This window comes from Anneissia japonica, unplaced genomic scaffold (genome assembly GCF_011630105.1).
Source record: "Anneissia japonica isolate Jap-2015-1 unplaced genomic scaffold, ASM1163010v1 scaffold432_len584295_cov189, whole genome shotgun sequence".
Taxonomy (NCBI): domain Eukaryota; kingdom Metazoa; phylum Echinodermata; class Crinoidea; order Comatulida; family Comatulidae; genus Anneissia; species Anneissia japonica.
The window spans coordinates 539,976-556,417 of NW_022725334.1; the positions used below are offsets into that span (position 1 = coordinate 539,976).

The 16,442-nt window shown below is 33.9% G+C and overlaps 2 protein-coding genes across 2 annotated transcripts in view; both read left to right on the plus strand.

Moving 5' to 3' along the window:
• Positions 1-7,725, plus strand: part of LOC117112711 (histone acetyltransferase KAT2A-like) — a 31,212-nt gene extending 23,487 nt beyond the window's left edge. The window contains exons 10-17 of the mRNA XM_033255851.1: positions 461-669; positions 1,379-1,505; positions 2,328-2,438; positions 2,527-2,670; positions 2,997-3,111; positions 5,191-5,291; positions 5,923-6,007; positions 6,388-7,725. Coding sequence (XP_033111742.1) covers positions 461-669; positions 1,379-1,505; positions 2,328-2,438; positions 2,527-2,670; positions 2,997-3,111; positions 5,191-5,291; positions 5,923-6,007; positions 6,388-6,581 — 1,086 coding nt within the window. The 3' untranslated portion in view covers positions 6,582-7,725. The remainder of the gene's footprint in view (positions 1-460; positions 670-1,378; positions 1,506-2,327; positions 2,439-2,526; positions 2,671-2,996; positions 3,112-5,190; positions 5,292-5,922; positions 6,008-6,387) is intronic.
• Positions 7,726-11,034: 3,309 nt separating this feature from the next.
• Positions 11,035-15,155, plus strand: LOC117112713 (galactosylceramide sulfotransferase-like). The gene is made up of 3 exons (XM_033255854.1): positions 11,035-11,525; positions 12,068-12,186; positions 12,752-15,155. Exons 1-3 carry the CDS (start codon positions 11,508-11,510, stop codon positions 13,935-13,937), a joined length of 1,323 nt encoding a protein of 440 aa, XP_033111745.1. The 5' UTR covers positions 11,035-11,507; the 3' UTR covers positions 13,938-15,155.
• The last annotated feature ends 1,287 nt before the right edge of the window (positions 15,156-16,442 follow it).

The following is a 16,442-nucleotide window of genomic DNA, read 5'->3' on the forward strand; positions in this document are numbered from 1 at the left end:
AAGGACATTTATATTCAGTATTTTGTCTTCAACTGAATTCAATCCAGTAGGAATGAAAAAGTATCGTGTCATATATGTGTGTGGGTTTTTGTGCGTGTATTAAAGTGTGTTTGTTATTCTAAGGTTTTAAAGAAGCAAACGGCACACATGTTTATGCTACTTATTAGTGCTGGGTATAACATTAATTCCTATTGTAATTTTCGTTTTTTAAGAATAGTTAAGCCACAAATTATAAAACAACAAATAACAGTAGGCTGTAATTTGATTTGCTGGCATCGGTGAAGTGCAGATTTTGGAGGTCAAGAATTTAGTCAAATGTACATTTAGTTAGAAGAGATGGAGACTTTTGAAATGGACATCCTCTCTTAAACAAGCTTAACTGTTGCTATGTTTTTTACAAGTGTTTGTTTCTTAACTATTTGAATAATAATATATTAATATTTAATATATTCTTTTACAGGACAATTTGTTTTCCGCCCATGCATCCCGAGATGAGGCAGCAAGGCTGGAGGAAAAACGTGGTGTGATTGAGTTTCACGTGATTGGCAACTCATTAAGTCATAGGCCGTCAAAACAGACAATGATGTGGCTTATTGGCCTGCAGAATGTCTTCTCTCACCAATTACCCAGAATGCCAAAGGAATATATAACAAGACTTGTATTTGATCCGTAAGTTTTGCACTGACATTGGTGACATAAAATGACATTTTAGTTGATCATTCTTCATGTAATCTTTATTTATCTGTTCAACAGGCTAATTATTAAGGGGCTCTCTACCACTTTGGAATGAATAAGAAAAGCATCAGACAAGAAATATCATACAAAATTTGTGTGTACATAGCCAAGTAAACATACATCTTCACACTTAATCAGCATGCATTAAGCTCCTACATATCAGAAACAATGTGTGATTGGATCATTTGATGGTTGTGGTGGTGGGTCAGATTGCTACACTGATTAACAACTGTGTATACACTCAATATATGTTGTTTAAATCATGGTATCTTAAAGTTAAGGTGTAGTATTCAACTCATCCTTACGCATTGTCAGGCTTTGTGGTTTAGTAATTGCATCAAATGTGAGCTGTCGTATCATGTGTCTAGATGAATTAAATGCTGGATGCTTGAAGGAGAGACATTGTCCAGCGTGCAGAAAAACAAAAAGTAAATATTCATAATTAATTCCCTGTTTTGAGACGACTTTGGGACCTGAAAATTTAGGGTGTTTTCAGGGTTTGGCCTCCCAATTAGAGGGCTAGCTTTGTGGTTAAAAGATTGATGATTTTTACTTGGTTCTTTAAAAAAGCTGCCTCAAATTAGAGGGGGCACTGTATTTGATGTCTCAAGTTTTCAAAATTTAACTAAATCTATATGTGTAGGAAGCACAAGACATTGGCGTTGGTAAAAGACAAGCGTGTGATTGGTGGAATTTGTTTCCGAATGTTTCCGTCACAGGGTTTCACCGAGATTGTGTTTTGTGCTGTGACGTCTAATGAACAAGTCAAGGTAAGCTAAAGTTTTCCATTTGAATAATAAAATCTATCTGTATCTCTGTTAATATTGTATATTTTTTTCTTTTGCTTATACCACCTAACCATCTCCTCTTGTAAATCAGAGTAACTGTTAGAGTGAATTTAATCATGTATAGGGAAATACACTTTTTTTTTTATTGATTTTTATTATTTTTCACATTATCTGGTAAAGGTTGTGATGCTGAATTGAGTATGGACGTGGTTTGTGACTACCTAGCCTATTGTAGCTATGGGTTCACATCATTCCACAATGACGGGCTGAAATGTACTATAGCATCGGGGTAACCCCTACTCTTCTGAAAGATGCAACAGGTGTGCACATGACCACATTTGTACACTGAACCTTCATTTTAGGTCCTTATCCGAGATGACTTGGTTCTACTGACTGAACACTGGGCAAGGAGCAGTTGGAACCAGCGCCAATTTTAAGGCTGTAGTTAGAGGTACCCTGTCTTACCGCTCGGCCACTCGACTTGCCCCAATTCAACTGCAACTAACTTGCAGATTTCAGGATGGAATGATGTTCCATAAAAATAAGTCTCTTTCTAAAATGAGTCTCTTTATGAGTCTTGCTGCAACAGTGTTTTGAACCCCTGACCCTTGGATTGAAAGGCCAACATCTTAATCACCAAGCTATTCAACTTTATTCTACTGTAATTTTGTACAGAATTAGAGGAATCTTACAGCCTCTGGCATCCATTGCTTACTAACACAAAAGCCAAATATCAGTAAACAGACGAATGAGTATTAAAGTTTTATTGTTGCCAGAATATAATTTTTATATTTTATTTTTCAGGGATATGGAACACACCTTATGAATCACCTGAAGGACTACCACATCAAGCACGGCATCTACAACTTCCTCACGTTTGCAGATGAGTACGCTATTGGCTACTTCAAAAAACAGGTAGCGCCCTCTACTGTTAAGCATTTGAAAATTATTCTAGCTCTTCAAGATAGTAATCATTAATAATGAATATTTGTTGTTTTTTTAGGGTTTTTCAAAAGACATTAAAATGGCTAAAGCTGCATACATTGGCTATATCAAGGACTATGAGGGCGCTACACTAATGGGATGTCAACTCAATCCCAGGATTCCTCACACGGAATTCTCAAAGATTATCAGGAAACAGAAAGAGGTAGACTAATATTTAAATTGTTTGTTTTTTTTATTTTTCATTATTTAATCATCTAATTTTTGTCTTTTATGGGTAAATTTTATATATTAATTACTATTACTATTTTCAATGGCATTTGTTTGAATATTTAATATACATGATTTGCTAGTGTTGTACATGTTTATTTACCTCATGCTCTGAAGTGAAATCATGGTGAAATAATTTAGGTAGCAGACATGTTTAGTCTAAATATAGAGAAATAAATAAATGCCCTTTGCAGACATAACAACAAGCCTTTGCTCATGCTATGTGCTTAGATGAATGTGATTTTAATATATGTTTTAAAGATTGTGAAGAAATTAATCGAAAAGAAGCAGGGAGAGTTACGGAAAGTTTACCCCGGGCTTACTTGCTTCAAAGAAGGAGTTAGAAGCATTCCAATTGAGTCAATCCCAGGAATTCGTAAGTGAATCGCCTCCTTATGTTTTGTCTGTTATGAGCAAAACAAAATTCAATTCCATTCTTTAATTGCTAAGTTACTAACTTACAATTACAAATTTACAATTTTTACCAATCATTTATATATTTACAACAAATGTATAATAAGTGCTTACGTAACTGAGAGACTGATGTTCTTTTCAAAGTATTGCAAAATATTTTCTGGTTGCTGGGTCCGTACTTTTTATTCTCAATTGGAAACTCACTTTTTTTGTTCTCTTTGATTCCCTATTTTGCCGTTCCTTGCTAGCTAGCTTTTTTCTAGTTCTATTAGGATTTGAGGCGCTAAGTCTTGAGATAGCTGAGACTCAACTGGTGCTGGATAAGGTACATTTTGATAGATCCCTGGTCAGTGACGAGGGAGTATCCCCATACTGCGGTCTGTGTGCTGGCTTGAAGTTATTCTTTTACTAGTTTTTCCACTTACATCTGTTCACTTGTTTTTCGTGCATATAGTTCTAATAAACACATATTAATAATATTTGAAACCTAATCTCCCTAGTAGATAAGATGCAATATTATAGAAAGCCACATCCGAATGATTATCCTTACTTCAAGACTCTGGAGGATATTCATAAGCATCCCCTTAATTGTTCTGTGATTTAGCTTGCCACAAAAGATTTCCAATGTGATGCAGATAAATAAATAACTTATGTAATTGGAAAATTGTTTACAAATAATAGACAATATCTGATTGTATTGTTTCACAAAAGTAATTTTATTATTTTTTATTTAGAAAGTCAATGTGATGAGGCTTTTGTATTAAAATAATATAGTGTACTTGAATTCTTGTTACACTACAGCTATGACACATTATTTCCTTTATCTCCCACTGGAAGATTTCTGTAAGTCATCGTGTAAGTAATTTATTTGATCATGGGGTCTTGGGAATAGTTATATTTCCTCTCATTTTCTGACAAAAGTGGCCGAAATATTCACATCAATAAATTTTAGTGTTTCTAAAGTCAACATCCTACGTATTTGAGTTTCATTACTGTTACGCTATATTATATTCCATGTGGACACATCTTCATATGTAACCTTTCAATCTGTTATATGGACTTCAGAATGTGATCAATCAATGATATCTTTAAAGTATTAAATGTAAACAAAAAGAGGAGATTATTGAATATTCTGAGAAATGGATGCACATGAAGTTTTAGAAGCACAGACTACTGTATGTATACGATCTTAATAAATATCAGCAAGAGCAACATAGCTCAGTTGGCTATAAGCTTGTGGTAGTCACTGTGTGTGTTAAACCATGGAGATCCATTGTTAGATTCAGATTTCTGTATTGTGTCCAAAAGGAAATTACAGTAAAGTGCAGAAATACATCGCAGAAAAACACTAAAACCCAACAATTAAATAATAGTAATAAAATGTTTTTGTAAGTACTTAGCACTATTCATTAAGTTTAAATTTTAAAATTTAATTCCATCTGCTTGCTGCCTTGTGTTTCTGCTTGAGGGCTAAAATGTAGGTATAAAAAAAAAGACGCACCAAAGAGACATGCTATGTTTAGTATGGCCTATGTGCATGTTAAAGAATGCAGTCCCATCTTTGGAAAAAAGCAAAGGATTGTCTCCCTGTGTGCTGCCCATTTTCACCATCAGAAGGAACCCACTGGAAATAGGTCTTCAGACTTTTGTGTGTTTTTGTATCTTTGTGATCTCTTTCTTGTTTCCTCCAGTGAACTGTCTTTGTTTTTCCTCACCTGTTTTTTTTTTTTTTTAATAGGCTAGTTAGATGCCAAAACCATTCACCTGTGAATCATGATCTTGCCAGAAAATGGTGTAATGGTGTTGGTTTTGTATGTTAGTCTGTTTTTGTAGTTTCCTATTTTTGGTTAATATTAGGATAATCTGTTCTCCTTTTCCTCTAATCTTTGCATCTTTATTCTGCTTTTTCATTACTTTTTCTTTGCCTTTTGTTTACTTGGACCTTGTTTGTTTGTGCCTTATAAATCTACCTATTATTATTAGCTTTGGTGTTGACAGTCAATAATTCCAATCCAATTAATGTATAAATTGTGTTATTCAGGGGAAGCAGGGTGGAAGCCACCCAAAGAGAAGAGTAAGGTATCCATGATGACCGAGGATCAGGTGTATGCATTATACAAGGCAATTATGACTTCAGTAAAGGTGAGTGCTGTATATATTATGAGCTGTGATGATAATAATGATACTAATAAAATTGTAATGAATTACAGTAGAGTAAATCCAGAATGCCATTAAAAAATGTTTGACTTAAATGAAATTAGACTTACAGATTGTTAATTAATGGAAATCACAACAATTTGGCATGTCAAATAAGTTCGACATAGAAATTATGTGAGTTAGGCAAAGTTGACTTTAGGCAAGTTAACTGTATAATGCAAAATCACCACTGTCAATCTCATTATCATAATTATATTCATCATCATAAACTCTATTGTTGTCGTCACCACTACCATCATCGTCATTATATATATTTATATGTATACTATTAGTATAGATGCATATCATACTCTAGTGTAAATTATACAAAGGTTAGATTGAAAAAAATCTTGAGCGCCTACAATTGTAGTGCTAGGTGCAAAAACACTAGCCCAGAATTCATCGCGGGTTTGTTTTGACCTACTGCACACGAAAAAGGCCAAGTAAACTATGCACTAATTAAAAAATTAAGATATGAAAATAACATCAAGAGTTACATTGATGATGTCACGATTGACTTATAAATATAATTATGAATCATTTTATCCACTTAAGTTACCACTCTATTTTTATTTAGAGTCACACCAGCTCGTGGCCTTTTCTGAAACCGGTTGAGAAGGCAGCGGCCCCTGACTACTATGACCATATTAAGTATCCAATGGGTAAGTACTGTAATGCACAAATATGTTCATGATACCACCCCATCATGACCATATATAGGCACATCACGACTACCGTATATATGGGCATACAACAATTTTTTGTCAAAGAAAATTTGATAAAGATGATAGATAAATGTAGTCAATATAATCCAAATCAAAATCGTTCAAGAAGTTGTGAGTTTAGACCCATGTTGATCAAATTGCTTGGGAAATAGATATTTAACCGATATATCTGTATTTGTAGATTTGTATATATCTATACCATTAATTTATGTATTTCTTCCCATAAATGTAGATATTTAATTCATTCCATCATTCTAAATCAAGTACAATTTATTATTCTAATAAAACATTTCACTGAAAATAAATATCAATTTCAGATTTAAAGACAATGCATGAGCGAGTAAAGAACCGATATTATTCCTCACCAAAACTTTTCATTGCGGACATGCAACGCATCTTCAGCAACTGCCGGGCTTATAACGCAGTGGATACAGAGTATGTTAGGTGTGCAAACACGCTGGAACGATTCTTCTTCAATAAACTAAAGGAGCATAGTTTAGTTGAAAAGTGAACGCTAAATCATATTGCCTCCAATTCATCTACCAGAACACATAATTAGCAATCCAACTAGTTTTCATCTGTTTATGTGAGCCTGTGAAAATGTAAGCTAGCCATCTGTACATTATCTGATTTGCTGGATGTATATTATACATTTCACATGAAGATAAGCGTGTGAAGACTCTACAGCATGGAGAAAAGTATAAGGAAGTGTGCGTTGCTAATATTTAAGATCAAGGTTGATATCATCATGAGTTAAAACTTTTTGTTGTCATGCAGTTGAGTTTTTCCCTTTCTGTTAAAGGGTGCCACCAAGTATACATGTTACCACTTGCACATAATAAATCAAAGTTTTGTAAGTTGCAACATTTATGGTGCAGTACATTTCTGACAGCGATATACGGTGTTTGTGCGGTGCCACTAGTGTTGTAATATACAAATCCAAAAGAATATCATATCTGCGAGTATACTCAACCCTCATTCATGTTCTTTAGCAGTGAACATGTTCAAAAGTAACCATCTTCACAAGTGTGAGGCATCTTGAGAAAATGAACCTTGTACACCAGGTCAATTTGATATATTCAAGAAAATTATCTAATCAATATTTTTGATAAGATTAATACGTATGTTTTATGATAGCAAATGTTCTGATTTTAATTACAAAAGTTAAAGGTGTTTTTGAGGCACATTTTGAATAGCTGTTTTTCAGAATTGGTAGGAAAACGAACACAAAAATTTTTAGTTGTTTATTTTTAGACACTATTTTCTCTAAAGTACGTTTTCAGACATCTGAATTTGAAAATGATCTTACTCCAGTTTTACTCCACCCAGGAACCTGTCTAAATATATCAATAAATCATTTTTTATATGTTGTACAAATGGACTCATTTTGTCACGACACCTCACAAATATAAATTATATAAGTATAACAAATATGATTTTTATCACTTTTATTATATCGAAGAAATGTTTAAAAAGCTTGAATTAAAAAATGAAGAAGTGTATTTGATATAAAAATATGTTAACTGAACACATGCAGTTTTTTTACAGGGAAATGACAAATGTGAAAATTGTATAAATGTTCCCCAACTCGATATAATTATATGCTGTTTGTAGATAAAGCTGTTTATACTAAAAAAGAAAAAGAAAAAAAAAAATTTTGTATCATGTTTGTTATGTTTGTGATGATTCATCCTAGTTATTTGAATTATAATGGTTGATACATGAATTATAAACATTTTATTTTGTTAAAGGATTCCAGAAACAGAACAATAAATGAAAAAAATGGGGGTCTCAAATTAAAAATTTTTCCTCCATTATATTGGATAAATGTAGAAACGTAATGTACAGTTTGCCCTCCAATTCGAGACTCCTTTAATTCGAGACCACTTTTGGAAAGTACCAACTAACCATCTTCAATCGTCAAACACAAAGCAAATCCTCTAATTGGCGACCGAACATTTAATATTGAATGAGTATGTGAAAGTGTCAGTTTAACACACTCGCCTCACTTAACAAGTGTTAATTAGAAATCTTCACAGAATCACCACTTCACCTATCCATCCCCAAATGTTACTCGCTCATTTTGCAAAGTGCTTACCTATCTATACCAGGCTGGGCCCACCCATTGCTACCGCCGTACCTCCGCCTATCATCTAATTATCATGAATATTCATATATTTTTTGATAAAAATGATCAGGAAAGATAACTTACGACCTTTAAGCTAAATATTGTTTGAAGGTATGCATGGCGATGTAACAATATGCAGATAGTTATGAAAAGAACTTTTTTTTCAAGTTGAAAATGTCTTGAATGAGTTGCTTCAATTTTCATCAGGTATGTGTACCACATTCGGACAATCGATCTACTATGTGTTAATCGCGTATTGACGTACAATAAATAGTAGTGGTGGACCGTAGGGTAAATTGAAGAGTATTCTCCCTATAAAATACTCCCCCCCCCCCCAAAATCATGCTCAGGTAGTTAAGAATAAAACATCTCAAATTAATTTGCCTTCCCACCCCCAAATCAACTCCCCTTCCATTTCAAGACTCCTATCTACATACGCCACAGATGCTAGTACCTGCTAGTAGGAAAAGTTTGTTAGTCTATAATGAAAAATTATAATGTATGTTCTTTTTATACTGGCATGTTTGTAGTTTCTTCTCTTCAAAAGAATTCCTATTCATGTAAGTTTAACAATTTTCAATTTAAATAGTACATGTTTCGTCTATACGGGTGATGTATGCAAATTTATTTTAACTCTAATCATTGAGTTTATGGAATGTCTCGCAATACAAATTTCCAGAAGATGCGCACATACTCTTGGAAGTAGTGTGCTTCCATTCCAGTGTTAAATTGGCTATTCAAACGCCACCACAGATAGTATTAAGCGTTATGCACATTTTTTTCCCGTAGGTAAGTTTGGTAAATCATTAATTATTAACTCTTCTTATAGACCTTTGAACTCCCATTGACTCACTGAATACAGGTATTGTACGCGATTGGCTGAAATTAAAAACCAGCCATGCGGAAATTTTAAGCAGCTGAGCATACGATGCGATAGACCCGGGTTTGACTTACCCCAGCTACTAAAGTAGGCCAAATATTGAAAAAAAAAACTTTGCTATTCCAATGAACTGTTGCAATTTACTCGAAAAATCAAGGTTTGTATAGAAGATTGTGGCTAGGAAACTAAATAAAACGGAAAAACTCTACAAATTTAGTTTCAGACAGGGTATGCACTGCATACCTTGCTTGCCTTGACGTTCTGCCACTGACAATAAACAACTTTTATTACATATTTATTTATTATTAATATGAACTATTATTGTTACTTATATTGTTTCTATTATTTCACATTTATTTGTTGTTGTTTAAAATACTCCCCCCCCCCCCAAAATCATGCTCAGGTAGTTAAGAATAAAACATCTCAAATTAATTTGCCTTCCCACCCCCAAATCAACTCCCCTTCCATTTCAAGACTCCTGTCTACATACGCCACAGATGCTAGTGCCTGCTAGTAGGAAAAGTTTGTTAGTCTATAATGAAAAATTATAATGTACGTTCTTTTTATACCGGCATGGTTGCAGTTTCTTCGCTTCAAAAGAATTCCTATTCATGTAAGTTTAACAATTTTCAATTTAAATAGTACAAGTTTCGTCTATACGGGTGATGTATGCAAATTTATTTTAACTCTAATCATTGAGTTTATGGAATGTCTCGCAATACAAATTTCCAGAAGATGCGCACATACTCTTGGAAGTAGTGTGCTTCCATTCCAGTGTTAAATTGGCTATTCAAACGCCACCACAGATTGCATACTGTATTAAGCGTTATGCACATTTTTTTCCCGTAGGTAAGTTTATGGTAAATCATGAATTATTCACAACTCTTCTTATAGACCCTCCAACTCCCATTGACTCACTGAATACTGTACGCGATTGGCTGAAATTGAAAACCAGCCGTGGGGAAATTCTAAGCAGCTGAGCATACGGTGTGACTTACCCCAGCTACTAAAGTAAGCCAAATATTGAAAAAAAAACTTTGCTATTCCAATGAACCGTTGCAATTTACTCGAAAAATCAAGGTTTGTATAGAAGATTGTGGCTAGGAAACTAATTAAAATGGAAAAACTCTACAAATTTAGTTTCAGACAGGGTATACACTGCATACCTTGCTTGCCTTGACGTTCTGCCACTGACAATAAACAACTTTTATTACATATTTATTTATTATTAATATGAACTATTATTGTTACTTATATTGTTTCTATTATTTCACATTTATTTGTTGTTTTTGTTCCCTTTAATCTGATTTATATTTTCATAATCCATAACCTTTTTTTTTTATTAATATACTGTATTAAAAAAATGTATATATATAATTAACTGATAAACTACTTTTAACAGGCCTAAAATAATACTGTAATAAATAATAATTCGCAAAAGTAGTAATAGTAGTAATAATAATAAAATAATAATATTAATAACAACATATTTAATGCAGTACTAATTAGTAACATTAGTATGCCTCCAATAAAATTGAAAGTGATGAAGATAATAACAATATTGACCACGATAAGAACAATAAGAACAATTATAGCATAAGAATACAGTGATAATGATAATAACAATAATAATAATCAGAGTAATCATAATATTAATGATAAATCGAATAGTAGGCCCTACTAATAAAAATTAAAAATAACAATACAGAAATAATGTTAATAATAATAAATAACAACCAACAACAACAACAACGATCACATGGTTTTATAGAGAACTTTCCCAAATACCAGTAAAATACTGTACTGTATCTTATTTAATTATTTTTGTTTCTTTTGTAATTGTTAAATCATTCTTATGTGTGCCGCTGATCAATGTTCAATAAAGTTCATTTCAGGGCCTTAGTATTCGTTTTCACCAAATCCAACCAATGATGTCAAGCTCTAGATGGTTACACAAAGAATAGAGAATCATGGCTGTCTCTCGAAATTAATTGAAGTCAGCCAGGAGCTTGTGGGGAGAGATATAACTATAATACAAGCATCATATTTCGATTCATTTAATTATCTTATTTCCATCGTCCTTTGTGCCACCTTGTGCTTATTTAATTAACAGTAGAATAGGCCTACCGCAATGTTTGCGTTTGACCATATGCTGCAGTTGGCCATCTGTATCTGCATTGTTTAATTCTGACCAAATAGAAAATTATCTCTAATGTTAATACATCACACTTTAGAGTGTGCCGCTTTGAGGTGTACATTCTTTCAGTTGGAAGAAGACAAATTAGGAGAGATACAACTAATATGAGACATCTCCACATCCTTACTATGTGGGAGGTGTCTTACAGCGACTACATCTGAGGTGTAAGTATTCTAACTGTTGGTCAGAATGTGCATATCAACCAGATAAGTTACAGGATAAGTAGATATCAATGGATCGAATGTTTAAGGTACGTTTAAAAAAAAACGATAATATAGAAGTAGGTTTTTAAATTTAGTTTATATTTAATTAAAACCCACTCGGACTTCCTCCGGTCCCGATGGGATTAATAAATTGTGTTTTCTTTTTAATTCTTGTTCAGATTACTCTTCCTGTGATGTTGTTTATTCATGCATTTTCAACCTTGTTGTTTCTATATGTATAAACTATAATTTAATTTAATTTTGTACAATCAATAATGTAGACACCAATTACAGGATGAAAATATAGAATATAAAAACTTAATGTAATCAATTAAAAACATAACATTATAAATAGGCCTACATAATAAATTATTTAATTAATTCATATGTAATAAAAAAAAAAGTTTAATGGAAAGTATCATAATTAATTTAATTTTCACAAATACAATTACTATAAAGTGATGAAATTCTACGAAAAATACCGTTTCTACAAACAAACAAAATGCTCATTTAGCCAGATCGAGTGTTTATCTGTTATATTTAAAATTGTTCATATGATGTTTTTGATTATTGATTATTTCTTTTTCAGATATTTTTTCTGGTTTGTATAATTGCTGTACTGTTTCATGAAATAACATGGATTCTAAATTGCAATGCAATTCATAAAAGAATAAAAGGCAGCAATACTCAACATGAAGTATTGCAAAGGTAAGTATGCCTACATTGACTTTTCTGATATCTATTTAACTCTAGAACTTATATTTAGGCCTTAGTCATATTTTGCATCCAATTGTTCACCTAGTGGTATGCCGCCAACATATTATTTCTATCCCACTTAGATACTTAAAGTTTTCAATATGTAAATAAAAACATATTTTTTAGCCAAATGTGAAAAAGTTGCTGCACTTTTCCACGGAACATATTATTGTATATATTTTATTACGAGGCTTCATGTTTCATAGCCAAACGGGGTTTAGCATAGCCTATTTACGATGTTTCCTGTTAGAATTTTTCTGAAAGATGTCCAAATAAGCGTATGGTCCGATAAGCCTAAAGCTGAGTTTTTGTTTATTATAGATGTCTTGCTTATTTATTTACCGTTTCTTATATTAAACCAAATTGATACTTTGTTTTAAATTTTTATATTGAATTGTTTATCTTTCTTTATTATTGGAAGATTGAATGCCTGTGAAAGCTTGTGTTCTTTTTTTAAGGTGCTACTTTTACTATTGTTTATTCATTAACACAAATTGCTTTTACATAACTGTATTAGGAATATGGTAACACAGCCCGTAAGCCTACGACGTTGCACTCCGAGGAAAAACATCGTGTTTGTGAAAACTCACAAAACAGGCGGAACAACGCTAGCCCGAATAATTGAACAATATGCTTTCGACAACAAACTAAATGTGGTTATTAAAAAAGGAGAATACAAAAATTTTCACTTTGCAAATGTGAATTTTGATTTTAATTCCAAGAAGTACTTCGTACCCCCGATGGGCGTCAAACAAGGAGATTATAAAAATTATAAGTACAATGTTTTTGCGCTACATGCTCTATATAATAGGCCGGTTTATGACTCGTTTATGGAAAATGGCTCGATTTATGTGACTTTATTACGAGACCCGGTCTCTCAGTTCGAATCTGCTTTTGATTTTTTTAATGTTGGGGCAGCCGCTATAAGAGACAGTTCGTTAAATAAAACACAGAGATTACAGGTTTTCTTTAAAGATCCACTTAAATATTGGACTCCACTGAAAAGATCTCAGCGCTTAATTTCTCGTAATAGTCAGATTTGGGATTTGGGCGTTGATCCTGCGAAATGTCCAAATAGTTTTGTTGTTGATTATACGATTAAACGATTGGATAATGAACTTGATCTAGTAATGATAACAGAATATTTTGACGAATCATTGTTATTACTGAAGAAAAAGCTTTGTTGGGAATTTAAAGACATTTTGTATTTGCCTCGAAACGTGAGAAGTTCGCGCGCTACGTTAAATGTGAACATTCGTAAAAACATATCAAAGTGGAATTGGATAGACACGAAAATATACTCTCACTTTCTCGGGCGTTTACATAAACTTATAAAGGACTATGGTCCAAGATTTGAAGACGACTTATCTGCGTTCCGTAACATGACGTCATTTGTATATAAAACATGTGTTGCTAATGAAAAAGTGCAAACTTTCCGTAAGAGGAAAAAGATTGCTTTCGACATGGTTCGTGGTAATGTCACCGGCCATGGCGGAATTTGCAGACGTGTTGGTAAATTAGACGAATGCAACTTTGGTAATGGTTACATTTTGTTGCTTGATTTATCTTACATATGTGAGAGTGTTACCTCCAGCATTACGGATTTGAATCCTCACCTCAAGAATATGATGAAGCGAAATACAAATAGAACTGTACGCGGTGGAGGTAGTGGTGGTGGTGATGATGAGGAACTTGGTGAATAAGCCTAAGATGCCTGTCTTTCAATGCCACTTATATACAAGCTCACTTAAAGTAAAGTACATATCTTATGTAGCAAATCGGTGGTTCACATAACATGCCGGGTAGTGTTGAGAAAAAAAAAGAAAAGCAATGCACAAGATGAAATTTACAATATGAAACATGGTGTGTGTTCTTGCGAACTACTGTTTTTTTTTTTTTTTTTTTTTTTGGTTTGTTTGTTTTTTAATTATAATGTTTTTAGAACGATAATAAGAATTTTATATATCGTTTGATATCAGAAATGCATTTATATAATAATGGAAAATGAACGTAAGAACTAACTATTGACATTAAGACACAATGTTCAGTGGAAATGGCTGAATTGCTGATGATACAAATATTAAAATGTGGGTTGACATTTAAAATGAAATTGGTTTAAAATACAATCAGTATATCTCTTACTACCGTACATAATAATAACATCAGAGTAAAATAACATTTAAGGATGGAAGACTACTTGAAAAATTATTTTTATAGGAGTGCAGTAGTTCGTCTGAGATAGACCTTAGTGTTGTCCCGATACCACGGAAATGAGGAAGGTATTAGACTATACATTTTATTTTGACTAAGGAATGATTGTATAAATGAATAAGTACGAAAATAATGATTTTTAAACATATTTTTAATGAACGCAGTCAAAAGCTACGGACAACATGCCACTGCAATCGCCACTAGGGCTAATAATTAATGAGTTATGTTTATAGGCCTACACAAAATGTATACGGTGGCCATAAGATGCCATTTTGGTCTACCTTCCTTCAATTAAAGACCACTTTTGGGAGCGGGATTTGCATGGTCTTTGGTAGCTTTGGTCTCTTGATAGAATAATAAGAATAAGGCTAAGGGACCACAGAAAATGGTCTTTAATTGCAGGTGGTCTTTAATTGGAGGGTTCTTTAATTTGAGGGAGACCTGTATTCAGTTTTCGAAACTTATCATTATTTAATTAGATTATACAGACCCGTAGGTAGGATTTTCGATGGGGAGGTTTTGCAACCGAAGTGGACCTTACAATGGGCGACTGCCTAGGGATCCCCGCGAGACTGAGGCGAATCTTCTGAAAGCTCTGACAAATTAGCATTTTTGATGTCCTCTTTTAATGGATTTCTAAAATCCATAATTTGTAATATCCTATTTAAATTTTCATTCATTTGAGTATTGTCTAGGGACCTACAGTAAAGCAGGAGAAATAGAAGGTGGGGTGAAGGGCGCAAAATATTTTTGTGTTTTTAATTCTAATTTCGTCGGAATTGATGAAAACTCCCTAAAATGTGCAATTTATAGAGGAAATTGGCCTACCGTAACAAGAAATGCGCGCAAAGAATTTGAGAATTTTAGGCACTTTCAGAGGATGCATTTGTCAAGGGGTTGGGAAAGATTTTCCAAAGATGGATATTTTCCCCTTGTTGGAATTGATCAAAACTCCCTAAAATGTGCAATTTTTAGAGGAAATTGGCCCATGTTAACAAGAAATGCGCGCGAAATTTGAGGTTTTTAGGCTCTTTCAGGGGATGAAAAAGGCATTTATAAAGGGGTGTGGAAGATTTTTCAAAGATAGATATTTTCCCCTTGTCCCCCAGTGGTTACGCCATCGGGCAGCATAGATGAAAGGAGTTATGACAGTTTTTGAAATGGAGAAGGGGTTGCAGGGTGTTGTGAGTCTGGTATTTATGATATCTTACTTCTTATTCTTGTCTTTATTTTTCTCTTCTCTTTTTCTTTCCTTTTCTTTTTCCTTTCTTTCTCTTTCCCTTCCTCTCCCCTCTTTCTTTTCTCTTAATTACCCAGCCCGGTACGACGGTTTGGTCAGCCCGGTAAAAACCGTCAGGGGAGGGGCAGTCCCCCCCGCGCCTGTTACGACACTGGCTAACACGCCAATCATCCCCCCCCCCAATGAAAAATACTTTTCTACGCCACTGTTCAAATGGGTAGCACAGTTTTTCAAAATAGGTATCGTAGTTTTTCAATTGGGTAGCGCAGTTTTTCAAATGGGTAGCGCAGTTTTTCAAATGAGTTTTTCAAAATTCAATTTTTCAGTGGCGCCGAGAGGCCGGGGCTTACGGGACAAGTGCCCAGGTGCCCGGGCCCAACAGGGGCCCAGTCTGCTAGTCTATTTTTTTTACTATTTAAAAAAAGTCTTATTTCCTTCACGATTAAACTAACCAGGGATATTTTTGCTTTAATATAACTAAATAGACTATCCATAATATCGTAGAACGTCGAAGGAAAACATCTTGTCATCTTCAGACAGTTGTCTCTCCCTTGTTGGGGCCGGGCGGCAAATCTGCCCCGGACCCTATGGTCGTTCTGGGCGGCCCTGAATGTGTAGCGCAGTCTTGTAAATGGATAGCACAGTCTTACAAATGGGTAGCAGGGGCGGATCCAGAAGTTTTGTTTAGGGGGGGGGGGGTATAGGTATATGTGTAAAGGGCCTCCAAGTGCCTGCGGAGGCTAGGTTTGGGAGGAGG

Excerpts from the sequence above, each read along its gene's own strand:
- LOC117112713 (XM_033255854.1), top strand. Across the intron at positions 12,187-12,751 it reads CAACATGAAGTATTGCAAAG|GAATATGGTAACACAGCCCG; the intron begins GTAAGTATGCCT and ends TAACTGTATTAG.